The 11,722-nt window shown below is 50.5% G+C and overlaps 5 protein-coding genes across 5 annotated transcripts; 2 read left to right on the forward strand and 3 right to left on the reverse strand.

Moving 5' to 3' along the window:
* Positions 1 to 1,033: 1,033 nt before the first annotated feature.
* On the forward strand, positions 1,034 to 2,259 carry N7515_002220 (pectate lyase family protein; the record flags this gene model as incomplete). The annotated part of the gene is made up of 5 exons (XM_056662964.1): positions 1,034 to 1,156; positions 1,253 to 1,455; positions 1,505 to 1,590; positions 1,652 to 1,737; positions 1,795 to 2,259. 5 exons carry the CDS (start codon positions 1,034 to 1,036, stop codon positions 2,257 to 2,259), a joined length of 963 nt encoding a protein of 320 aa, XP_056525077.1.
* Positions 2,260 to 2,659: 400 nt separating this feature from the next.
* N7515_002221 (FAD-dependent oxidoreductase) lies at positions 2,660 to 4,071 on the reverse strand (the record flags this gene model as incomplete). Its single annotated transcript, XM_056662965.1, has 2 exons — positions 2,660 to 3,019; positions 3,085 to 4,071. The coding sequence occupies 2 exons, from the start codon at positions 4,069 to 4,071 to the stop codon at positions 2,660 to 2,662; spliced, it is 1,347 nt and encodes a 448-aa protein (XP_056525078.1).
* An 809-nt stretch (positions 4,072 to 4,880) lies between these two features.
* On the reverse strand, positions 4,881 to 6,533 carry N7515_002222 (uncharacterized protein; the record flags this gene model as incomplete). The annotated part of the gene is made up of 5 exons (XM_056662966.1): positions 4,881 to 4,968; positions 5,020 to 5,197; positions 5,253 to 6,065; positions 6,135 to 6,380; positions 6,437 to 6,533. The coding sequence occupies 5 exons, from the start codon at positions 6,531 to 6,533 to the stop codon at positions 4,881 to 4,883; spliced, it is 1,422 nt and encodes a 473-aa protein (XP_056525079.1).
* Positions 6,534 to 7,290: 757 nt separating this feature from the next.
* Positions 7,291 to 7,686, reverse strand: N7515_002223 (nuclear transport factor 2 family protein; the record flags this gene model as incomplete). Its single annotated transcript, XM_056662967.1, has 1 exon — positions 7,291 to 7,686. One exon carries the CDS (start codon positions 7,684 to 7,686, stop codon positions 7,291 to 7,293), a length of 396 nt encoding a protein of 131 aa, XP_056525080.1.
* A 2,550-nt stretch (positions 7,687 to 10,236) lies between these two features.
* On the forward strand, positions 10,237 to 11,721 carry N7515_002224 (purine-nucleoside phosphorylase; the record flags this gene model as incomplete). Its single annotated transcript, XM_056662968.1, has 4 exons — positions 10,237 to 10,365; positions 10,423 to 10,590; positions 10,632 to 11,460; positions 11,684 to 11,721. The coding sequence occupies 4 exons, from the start codon at positions 10,237 to 10,239 to the stop codon at positions 11,719 to 11,721; spliced, it is 1,164 nt and encodes a 387-aa protein (XP_056525081.1).
* Position 11,722: the final 1 nt, after the last annotated feature.

Consider the following 11,722-nt stretch of genomic DNA (forward strand, 5'->3'; position numbering starts at 1 on the left):
GTGAATGGTGTTTTAGTGAATTCCCCGAATCCCCGAATCCCCGCAATCCCCGCAATATGCAGAACAGGGGTTACTCAGCCACAAGAGTGTGAAGAACTGAATTGTATGCGGGGAATATTCCGCATCTATTTGGATCACAGTTGGATGGGATGTTGACTCTTGACTCTTGTCACTTGACTGAGATCTGAAGACCAGGGAGGTCAACCAGCTCGACATTTGAAGGCCGATCACGTCATTTCTCCTTGGCTGTCACCATATTCGAAGTATTCGTTCTACGAGCAGTTCTATACAACGATGGGATCATTTCATATACCATGAAGTCGGTCAATTGATGGACATTCAACACCCTTGATGCTTCATGCGGGCCAAGAATCCCATATTGTTTCGAAGCCCAATATCCCTGGCAACAATCGTCACTCGTGCAGGGGTTTGTTTCAACTCATTTGTGGAAATTGTTCGGCAGAGTGCTCTGAAAGCAATTCAAGAACCTGCTCCCGCCTTACGCAGCAGAATATGACCCATCCAGGTGGTCCTCCTACATCTTCATCTGCAATCTACATGCAGCATGGGTGTCCCGATGTCGCCTGCTCCGCAATTTTCGCGTCCATCGGAGGAGACAGGAACTCCCTTGGCTGATGTGCCAAGCGTTGGATCTCAGGGATAGGAAAACAGTATGCGTCTGATCTTGGCAATTCTCCGGGTAGACTCCTGAGTGCTGGAGTGTCACCTTGAGACTTGGCGCGTCGGAGAATTGAGTGTTCTCATTCCCACCTCTGTGAATCTTTGTTTCGGGTCGACTGCAAGAGAATTTTTATCACGGAAATTCTCCGAAGGCTAGGGCGACGGCACACTGATTGTGCCAGGAGTATGAAGCATGCACCGCCTCATGCTACCGCTGAGTGGTATATAAAGGACTGCGTTTGGCCGCTGGATGTCCTCATTATTCGATATCAAGATTCACACACACCGACCAAGCATCGGAAAATCAAATTCATAAGGTTATATATCACAGAAAGTCTCTTCCGTGACCGCAATGGCTCCTCTCAACGTGATCGCAGTTGCCCTGTTAGGCTGCTTGTCCAGCCTTGCAGTAGGAGCACCTACTCCAACCAGCAACGAGGCGAAGCTGCTGGGAAAGCGCGCAAATATCAATGACGTGAGCACAATTCACCCCTGGACAAATTGTCCAGTAATGTTCGATCAAGCCAGTCGCTTATCTTTGAATTAGGTTGCTACTGGCTATGCGAGCCAGAATGGAGGCACTAATGGCGGTGCAGGTGGCACAACCACCACTGTCTCCTCGTATGCTGAATTCACAGCCGCAGTCTCCGGTGATTCCGCCAAGGTAGTCATTGTGAGCGGACCGATCACCAAGACCGCTGACCAAGTGCGCGTGGGAAGCAACACGAGCATCATCGGCAAGGATGCGAACGCCATCTTGACCGGGTTTGGTCTGTACGTTAGCCTCTCAATCCTGACTCAACCCGATACTAAAGTCGCATAGCTTGGTGAAAGAGAAAAAGAACGTTATCATCCGCAACCTCGGTGTGAAGAAGGTGCTTGCCGATAACGGCGACGCCATTGGCGTTCGTAAGTACACCGCGCTCTAGTCTCCATCATGACAAACAAGACAGAGACTGACTGAGCGCAGAGAAATCAACCAACGTATGGATTGACCACTGCGATGTGTCGTCCGACATGGATCACGACAAGGATTACTATGACGGTCTGCTCGATGTGAGTCCTGATAGCAATATACAATGAGACTAGTTGCCAGACACTGATATTCCCAAGTTCACCCACGCCGCCGACTACGTCACCGTATCCAACACCTTCATCCATGACCACTACAAGGCTTCGCTGGTCGGACACTCTGACAGCAACAGCGCCGAGGACACCGGTCACTTGCGCGTCACTCAGAACAACAACTACTGGTACAACATCAACTCTCGGGCTCCTTCCTTCCGCTTCGGTACCGGCCATGTTTACAACAGCTATTTCCTCAATGTCGCCGACGGCATCAATACGCGCCAGGGTGCCCAAGTTCTGGTTGAGTCGAATGCCTTCGTTGGTAGCAAGAAGCCTCTTTACTCCACTGACGATGGTTATGCTGTCTCCAATGATAATGACTTCGGCAGTGGGTCTAACACTGCCTTGGAGGGATCCCTGAAGTCGGTTCCTTATAGCTACAGCCTGGTCGGGTCGTCGAATGTTGAGGCTGCTGTTGTCGGCACTGCTGGTCAGACACTTACCTTCTAGGTGAACTTGTTCACCATGGTTAGGCTGGACGCGTCGGATGTGTGGAGGGGATGAAACCTCTAGTTATCTTTGAGTTAGTTAGGACGTGACTTAGTTTATTGTCTGACTATGAGGGAATAACATTTTGTTGCAATCGTATTCCATGAACACTTAAGAGGCATAGTAAGAATTGAGAAGCTGGATCATAGCATCACTATTGCCTAGCGTCCTAGCCATACAGCTGCAGACTCATATACGAACTACATGGGTTGGAAATCCAGCAACAACATGGAAGCATCAAGAAGGTATCAATTTCCACATAAACAGGCAGCAAACTACCGGGTATCCCAGTCAAAAATACACACGCCCCATGCAAGCCAACCCAAACTCCATCACAATCCCATAAAAAAGCCATTTCCCATCAGAGAGTCTTCTCGCTCAAAATCGTCTTCAACGATACCACCTCTTCACATGTAGCCGGCGTGGGTAGGGGAATCTTGGTAGCGTCAAACTCCCACGCAGCCTCTCGTTGGGTCGCCCGGCTTTTGATATGAAGATACAACGTCAACTCTTTAAGTCTGCCCTCGATCAACCCCATATCTCGATTTCGCTCCCACATACGCCGAGACTCTTTGAACGCATGGTCGATTGTCTTCCGACGCAATGTCTCGTATGCGTCAAAGGCCTCCGTCAGAGGCTCTGAGCGATAGCGCGCTAGGATGCGAGAGAACAGGATAGCGTCGTCCAGGGCGTATGCAGCCGACTCATCACGTGGCGGCATCTGTGTGACCCAGTCAGAAATGAAATTTCATCCATGTGATAATGCGCCTCAGAATCGAAACTTACCGCGTGTGCTGCGTCCCCTAGCAGAATAACTCGGTTCATGCACCAGCGCCCTCCAGGGCGAACTTGATATACAGGATAAAGCATCCAGTCCGCTTTGCTATCCATCATCTCTTTGATGCACGGGATGAAACACTTGCCGAAGCGCTTTTTGAGTTCTTCGCGGAGGCCAGAGCGAATTCTTTCCTTGGTAGCCCAGTCCTGACCGGGTACGAGTCGATAGTGAGTCAAAGCCTCTTGGACGAAAGGCACGACAGCAGCGACGAAGATTTGCTCCCGGTCGCGGTCACAGTAGCTTGCCAGTAATGAGCCATGTCGCGAGATGTTGAGCGATGACGATCGGAAATGGACAGGCGAAGAGATGGACTTCGCGTCAATGGTCGCCTGCAAGAAAGACAGCCCCGTGTACTCAGCTGGCCGATCGATGTCAACAAATTTAGTTCGAACAGCCGAGTGTACGCCATCACAACCGATGACCAAATCGGCAACCGCCTCAGAACCGTCCTGGAAGAGCAAGACGGCTTTATCCTCGAATTCCTTGCCGCCGACGACCTTTTTCCCGAAGATGATCTCGACGTTCTTTGTCCGCTCCGCCACTGCTAACATGGCAATGGATAGCGCGATGCGCATCACTCTTCTCCCCTTGTATCCGCCAAACCCTTTCCCATTGCTGTCTGTGAAATTGATGGAGCCGATCGGACGGCCCGATCGCATGGAGAAAAGCTGAATCGCATCGACGTCTGCGCCGCCTTCGGCTCCCATTCGGTTCAGCTCATCCAGCACACCCAGTTGCGCGAGATGTCTTTGTGCGACGGGGGTCAGGTTGATAGCTCCGCCGGAGGTTGATAGTACATCGTGTCGTTCGAAGACGGTTATTTTCAAGCCCGGGACGAATGGAGAAAGCTCTCGGGATAGGGCTAAGGCGCATGCGATGCCGGCAATTCCAGCACCGACGATGACGATATTTTGTACTGGTCGGATTGGTGCCATTGGGGGTGGTCTGCAATCAGTATACTAATTGCTTGAAGGGAGAAGTGTTGCAAGGGTGTCTCTCTTGGCATCGGCATGTATTCTGCAGATATTTCCGAATAAATTCCATGACTCTTGCGTTCTCCCCACAGTTAATATATACGGTGCATCTAGAAAAGCCGCTAAGGGACTAGAACTCTAGAAGGCTCGCTCTTCCTTCGGCCGGGAGGCCGGGGAACGGTTCCGCAGGCGGATCCATGGTACCGAAGTGGAGATTGCAACTTTCGCCAGTCGCCACGAGCTGGATTCATCACAAACCTCGCCTACAAGGTACGAAGTAGGGAATACAGCGCTTGGCGTTTACGGCATTGAATATTGGGAGAGTTTCGTGTTCTCCAAAAAGTCGAGCCCAATGGAGGAAGGAGCCGACTCAGCCGAGACTGAATTCTTTATGCAGTATGTTCGTGTTTATCTTTAGCTGTAATTAGAGGTAAGAAAATATTGGACCTTCTGTTATGAGAGATCTTCTATATCTTTAGGGTTTCCTTCTCTGGGGTTTCGCGTTAAGAATCCCAGTGATGGCAACCTCGGCCGGAGTTCAGCCTACTGTCCCCATCGATCCAGAGGATCTCCTAACGGTCCCTGCTCCAGTCCTTTTGTCGCCACCAAGCTTAAAAACTGGGACTTGGGGTTCTGCTCCTCTGTCTCCCTCTTCCCCTGGGTCCTGAGCCTTGGCGGCTTTTAATATCCAATCACAGAACACAATGCAGTTCTGGCATCGAATAGAACTCAACGTTACTCAACGTGGCTCTCATTCCGTGGAGATTACATCAGAACGCTTCTGACGGGTCGATCGCTGGGGCACGGATGATTTCAAGTTCCAAAACGCGATGAAAGAACATAGCGCGCACATCCCCGCTGTCATATCAGTTAGCGTCGAGAACCTGAAAGAAATGGGCAGGACCACACAGACCCAATACACAATTGATTCCATAGAACCCGACTGTTTCCGTCCCATAACCAGCGATGATGGGACCAACAAACATCCCCGATGTCCAGCTGATACTAGACACTGATATCGCCCTGGAATACCCTCCATTCGGGCCAAAGATACCAGGATATTTCTCCTGGATTTCATCAACAGCTTCTGTAAAAACCAGTTATCATCCAATGTTCACCATAACGAGTCCAAAGCAACCTACGAGTGGCTTCCATCATGCCCACTCCATTGAGCAGACATATCACAACACCGATACTAAGCATCGCGGCGCAGTAGATGATCGCACCAAACCCATCCGGGCTTGCCCAGGGGAACCGTTCGTCACCGGGAACAGCCATCAGCCAAATCAGAGGCGCCAGAAGAGCGAAACCGATCGTGGTCGGGTTCCGAGTACCAATCCGGTCTTTCAGCCAGCCAACAGGAACACCGAGAAAGATAGCCGGACCTTGGAATGCGGCGAACAACAGCCCCGTGGGGAGGCTCCCCCACCCGAATACATCACGCACATGGAGAGGGAGCGTGGCGTCGAAGCTGGTGGTCAAAACGGCATAGCAAAAATAACTCACGACGCCGCCGACGAAGCGACCGTTGCCAAACATGCATAAATAGAAATGTATCCCTGTCTTTTCGGTAACCCTATCTTGGCCGGTTATCGGCTGCTCCGGGGTTGATGGCGGCAGGAGTGCATCCCTCTCTGGGTCCTGACCATCCCGCTCCGGGCGAGAGATCTCCCTCTGACCGCGCGGTTGCTCCAGCATGAGACATCGCAGGATCACATCGAACACAATGACGAAGAGTACGCTTGACCAGGCTACCCAGTAGCCACCAAAATCGAACAGTACACCGGCCACAAGTGGACCGCCCGATGTGCCTATGGCAACGGCGATAGTTACGAAGCCATACATCTTGCCCAGTTGGTCGGCAGGGACATTGTCAGCAAGGGTTGCAAAGCCTACAACCCAGATGACTGTACTGGCCGCGGACTGTAAAAGACGCCCGGCAAAGAGAGTGAACACTACATTGACATTAGTTGCACAATTATCTCGATGTGAAACCCATACACACAGTGGGAGATGTCACTTACATGAACTCGCCAATGCGATGATCAAAGAGCTCACCAGAGCACCTCCTAGGCCGAACAGCAGCCAGCCCCGTTTGGCGCCCGACCGATCCGCATGGGATCCGATCAAGGGACTTGCAATGACCATGATAAGCGCACTTTGGGATAGCAGCGCTGTGCTGATACGTTGAGTGAGTGAGACATCAAGTCCTAGTCGATGCTCCAGTACGTAAGGAAGTAGCGGAACAAGGAATCCATAGAGATACATGTCTGTAGGATCGCATTAGTATATGCCTTTTTGACCTTGAACGCAGTGAAAGACATACCAGTGAGCAAGGCGACTGCCATTGCGGCGACAATGAAATATGTGGACGATCGCCATCGAAGGCCCCATGGTTCTTGCTTGTCATCTGAGCCTCCCATCGTGGTGTGATTGTTGCTCGCGTTCAAGAATCGGATCAAGATAGAGGAAAATGTTCTACAATTTCACTCAGACTGATTCCCAGCCTCCGGGGCTGATCGTGGGGCAGAGCTGAATACGGGTCTAGCTTATTAATGGCGCAATTCTTCGCCAGTTGATGATCATGCGAGTATGATCCGGCTGCTGCTGAGCCGAAGCTAGGATGTTGGGCTTGGCGATCCCTGACAAAACATAGGTAGCAGCGCAAGGAGATCGAATAAGCAACGAGCAGCTTGGCATGGCGGGCACTATTGAATCATTGCATGCAATGAGGGCATCATCACTGCGTTTCCATAGGTCAGTCGTAGACATGGAAAAAGAAATGCAATGCATCTGCAAAACCACGAATCAGATCAAAGTGAGTGACAAACCTGTACGTAGTAAGTGACGGTACTCGGTAGTATCGATGAGATTTCGATTCCGACGCAGATCACAGCCGATAGACGCACACTAGTTAGTGATCATCACGTCAGAAGGTTTTCCTTTTCGCTGATCGATCCGACTACAACATGAATTCGAAACAACATCCCAAGTAATTCCATGCACCTCGTAGAAATTCAATCATGCAACATATCATTGAAAGGATTCGTTGACTCGTGATACATCGCTCATATCACCTAAATACACATTGGACTCCGCATCGCAAAAAAACATTAATAAGCAAGCAAGAAGAGAATAAAAGAAAACGACGACGACGTCCATTGCAGTGCTCCAGGCATATTATTCTCTCTCCATCAGGGTCTCCTGATGACAAGCGACTGTCCACTCGCCATCGGACCCTTGACTCCAGGTCGTCGACCCAGAGGCAATATATTCCTTCTTCCCTCGGATCGCGCGAACCTTGTATGTGACAACACCAGCCATCAAATCAACGATAATGACTCGGACTTGGTCGAACTGGTATCCGTCGAAACGGTGGAAGGGTGGCCGAACGGCTTTCTTGAAGGCATCCTCGTCTTCGAGCGTGATGATGGGCATTTGCGGAAATAGGTAGACTGCTTCTGGGTTGCTGAGTTTCCAGATGGCGGGCGCGGGATCAGCTGATGTAAGGGCTGTCCAGAGTGCGCGCTCTTTGTTGAGGAGGTCCTCGCGGATGCGTTCGTGCATTGACGGCATCGTGAGTTGTGTAGGGTTTGTTTTTGGTTTGGGGTGGTTCTGGGTATCACGCTTCGGAGTGCGGTGGGGTGTGGTGTAGTTCGGTGCAGTGTGACTGGTATTGTATACGAGGAGGGAAAAGACTCAAGCGGAGGAAATGGGTATACAGATTTTCAGTGCTGGGCTTGGGTTTTATTGTTTGGGTGCCCCTATCGCTGTCATATTAAAATGACGTCAGATGACGTTGAAGGACGCTTTTTTAATGTCGGAGATCAACGTTTGGCTGTCACGGAGATTTTCTATTCTAAGCCATTGTCTTAACATGCGTCATGCCCCACGTTCAACGTTGCCTGTCGTACGGTGGCTGAAAAGTCGGGGCGTCACTGGGTGAGCCTCAATGTCCACGTTTGGTCCCTTCCCGCATCCATGGATGGCCACGCCTAACCAGAGATTTAATTGGATTCCGCGTTTAACGTTGAATTTGAACCATTGAAGGCGAGAGGGGCGTAAATAAGGTCAGGTTGAAGTTGAAGATATTTCAAGTCGACTATTTCATGGCTGCTTGCTGGCTTGATATCGCAACACAATGTAGTACAAATCTTCGTGAGTTTGGCATACAAGCAACAACTTAAGAACTTAAGCAGGAATAAACGTATAACTATGATCGGGTGACAGTTTTTAAGACAACAATATTGTGTAGTACTGCAGACAAACAATAGATTTCTCTCGAATAGACTCTCGATAGTGATAAAATAGGCACAAGGGCTAAAACACGGCCTATCTCTACTTCAGATCTCCTGCGATCGAACCGACCTTATCGCGACTGTTTTTCGCATGAATCTGAACGAGCTGTTAAACGATATTGAGAATCATCAAGTGTTTGGGCCAAGTCGTGCGTCAGTCCACGTTGCGGAGCCTTCTTCAAATTCATCAAATCCTCCATGATGCAAATCGCCACCTATCCCATCTACCAACGCCGTGAGGGTGTCACGATCACAGAACCACATCCCACTAACTACGGTTCCCTTTAATTGATTCCTGAGCAGGAAGCACAAGGCTCATATTAACGTCGAAATATACACTGCAGTTGATGCCATCCAGTACCTGCACAAGTACATCTACAAAGGGCCTGGTCATACCGCTTGAGGCTAATTTGGATGAGATCAAAGGATTTGGTCAATGGGCGGTACCTCGAATACTCTAGGCTAGGTGACGCCGAGGTACCGCCATCCTTTGGTCTAATGCAAAGTAAACTCCCCGCTGGCACAATCTGTCTCTTTGTAGATGTGCTTAAGGTACCGGAGGCATCGATCGTAAAGCATGTCTCGCCGTTGATAAGAGGCTTGTACTCCTAGCTAAGGAATGGACCATAGGGAACAGCCCACTCTTTCCCGACATAGATTTCTTCGTCGGTGAGTGGGAAGTGGTTCCCAGACCTGACACCCTCACGGTATTGGTAGAGGGATTACTCTTCTCAGTAGCAACACAGAAAGAGCTCACGCGGGATTGATCCAACCGAGGGTTTTCGAGCAAGGCGATAAGTATTAAAGAGACCGGTGAAAGGAACAGTGGATGCACAGCGGGTGCAGAATGGTGTAGACACTAGACAGCATGACATGATGGAGAAAAGAGATAAGAGGAAAGTAAGGTGAGGAATATAGATGGGAAATTGTATGGATATTCGGCGAAGAAAAGCCAGGGCCCTAACACTAGTCTATAAGAAGGTTAGCGTACAGCAGAAAATGGCATCCCGGAAGCCATCAAGTGTAGGCCGACCGATACAGTAGATACGCTATGGACGGTGATTGGACGACGAAATGTGACTCCACTATTAGCCTACAGTATTTCGCCGCTTCGCGATGTCTGCGTAGTGCGTACAGCCGTACACAGTACACAGTCACGGCCTCACAGGTACGCACACATCTGGCCAAACCATGCGGCTGAAACATGGTACCAACCGAACGAATCCCTGGAACTGGCATGTTGATTTTCCAAAGTTCCATATTGCTGCCTCAGGAGTCAGGTGTTTGTTTGCTCCGATCCCAAAATCAATATCCAAATCAATAGACTTCGTGCCTGGGCTGATCCCTTCGTCACCTGGACTATATATCTATTCGAGTGTGAAGCAAACCGAAGATCTCGATGTGATGTGAGTGTACTCCGTATGCGTATGCGTGATCTCGGTACTCTTCCGAAGGAACATGCCGAACGCTAGTAGTCACGGGCCCCAGCTCCCACATCGGATGCCCAGATATGCCATAGGTAATGCTTATCTCGAACCCGAGATATCAGGTACCAGGCACCGAATGACATTATCTCGAGCGAGTAAGATGCCACCAGGGAAGACCAATAGGAGCACACTCGGGATCTTGCAGTCGGGATGCTCCACGCGATTATGCTGATCATGCCCTCATTTGGAACCAATATGTCCACTTGTCGGCATGATCCAGCCGTAGCGGAAAGGGCGCAAGCCGGCAGATTCTTCACAGGTCTACGGTGTACGCATTACAAATAGAAGGATCCGCCATATGCAGGAACGGAGTCACTGTTAAAACTCCATCTCAACTCACCATGAACCTCAAGCAGGCCCTGACGGCTTCGTTGCTGCTCGCCGGTAGCTCACTATGCGCAGGAGCTATCGTGAACATCGATAAGGCTCCCCATAAAACAATCGCTCCCAAGGTATTCATTGTGTCGATGGTAAGAATCTCCACCATGTAGCTCATGATAAAGCTCATCTCGTTAACGCGCAAAAAGTTCGCACCCGAAGCTGAAGCCTGGTGGAATATTCCCGAGTTCAACCTGCTGGCCCACAACATCAGTGTCCCCGGTCTCTCACCTCTATTCCCAGAAGTCCACTGCACAAAAGACCACGAGATCTGCCAGCTCATCACCGGCGAAGGCGAAATCAACGCCGCAACAACCGTCAGCACCGTTGCTTTCTCCCCCTCTTCGATCTAACCCAGACATACTTCTTCATCGCCGGCATCGCCGGTGTCAGTCCCAGGACCGCCACAATTGGATCCGCCATGTTCGCCCGGTACGCCGTGCAAGTCGCTCTGCAGTACGAGATCGACATCCGGGAGCTGAACTCCAATGCTTCAACCGGGTATATCGCACAGGGAACCGACTCCCCAGGCCAATACCCGACCAACATCTACGGCACCGAGGTCTTCGAGCTCAACGCCGACCTGCGCACAGTAGCAGCCAACTTCGCCCGCAAGGCCAATCTCTCGGATTCCGCGACCGCCCAGGCGTATCGCGCGCACTACAAGACTCCCAGTGGGAAGTACAAGGCCGGCACTTTGGCGCCTGGGGTTGTGGAATGCGACGTCGCGACGACGGATGTGTATTTCAGTGGCAATATCCTCGGCGACACGTTCGAGAACACGACTAAGCTGTGGACGAATGGGACGGGCGAGTATTGCGCAACTGCTCAGGAGGATAACGCTACCCTTGAAGCTCTGCTTCGCTCTTCAATGCACAAGCGGACTGATTTCTCGCGTATCATTGCCATGCGCACGGGGTCGGACTTTGATCGGCCTTATCCTGGGGCTTCGGCTGAGTACAACCTTTTCGAGGCTGACCAGGGCGCCTTCGGGCCGGCTATTGAGAACCTCTATGTTGCTGGAATCAAGGTAGTGCAGGGGATTCTGGATGGCTGGCATCACACTTTTGCGCACGGTGTCCAGGCTAGCAATTATGTTGGTGATATCTTTGGGTCTTTGGGTGGTGTTCCGGACTTTGGGCCTGGACGCAAGCAGGCTCTTGTCGAAGGTGGTAATCTGAAGAAGCGTGGGCTTCAACCTCGTTTCAAGCGTCGTGTGTGAACATAGTATTCTGAGAAGGGGACTTTTATTTTTTTATCTCCTGCATAGCAGCATATATTTAGAGCAGGCTACATCGGCCAAATGAATACATCATTATAATCATCGTCATCATTATCCAATTCGTTAAGGAGCAAAGCCATAGCACGTACCATTGCCCTGGCCAACATGAAACTCCGCATTATTCCAAGATTCTCGCGTCAATCTATTTCGAAAAACTTGCAAATAGA

Source organism: Penicillium bovifimosum (genome assembly GCF_028826915.1).
Source record: "Penicillium bovifimosum strain IBT 22155 chromosome Unknown utg000002l_segment0_segment0, whole genome shotgun sequence".
Taxonomy (NCBI): domain Eukaryota; kingdom Fungi; phylum Ascomycota; class Eurotiomycetes; order Eurotiales; family Aspergillaceae; genus Penicillium; species Penicillium bovifimosum.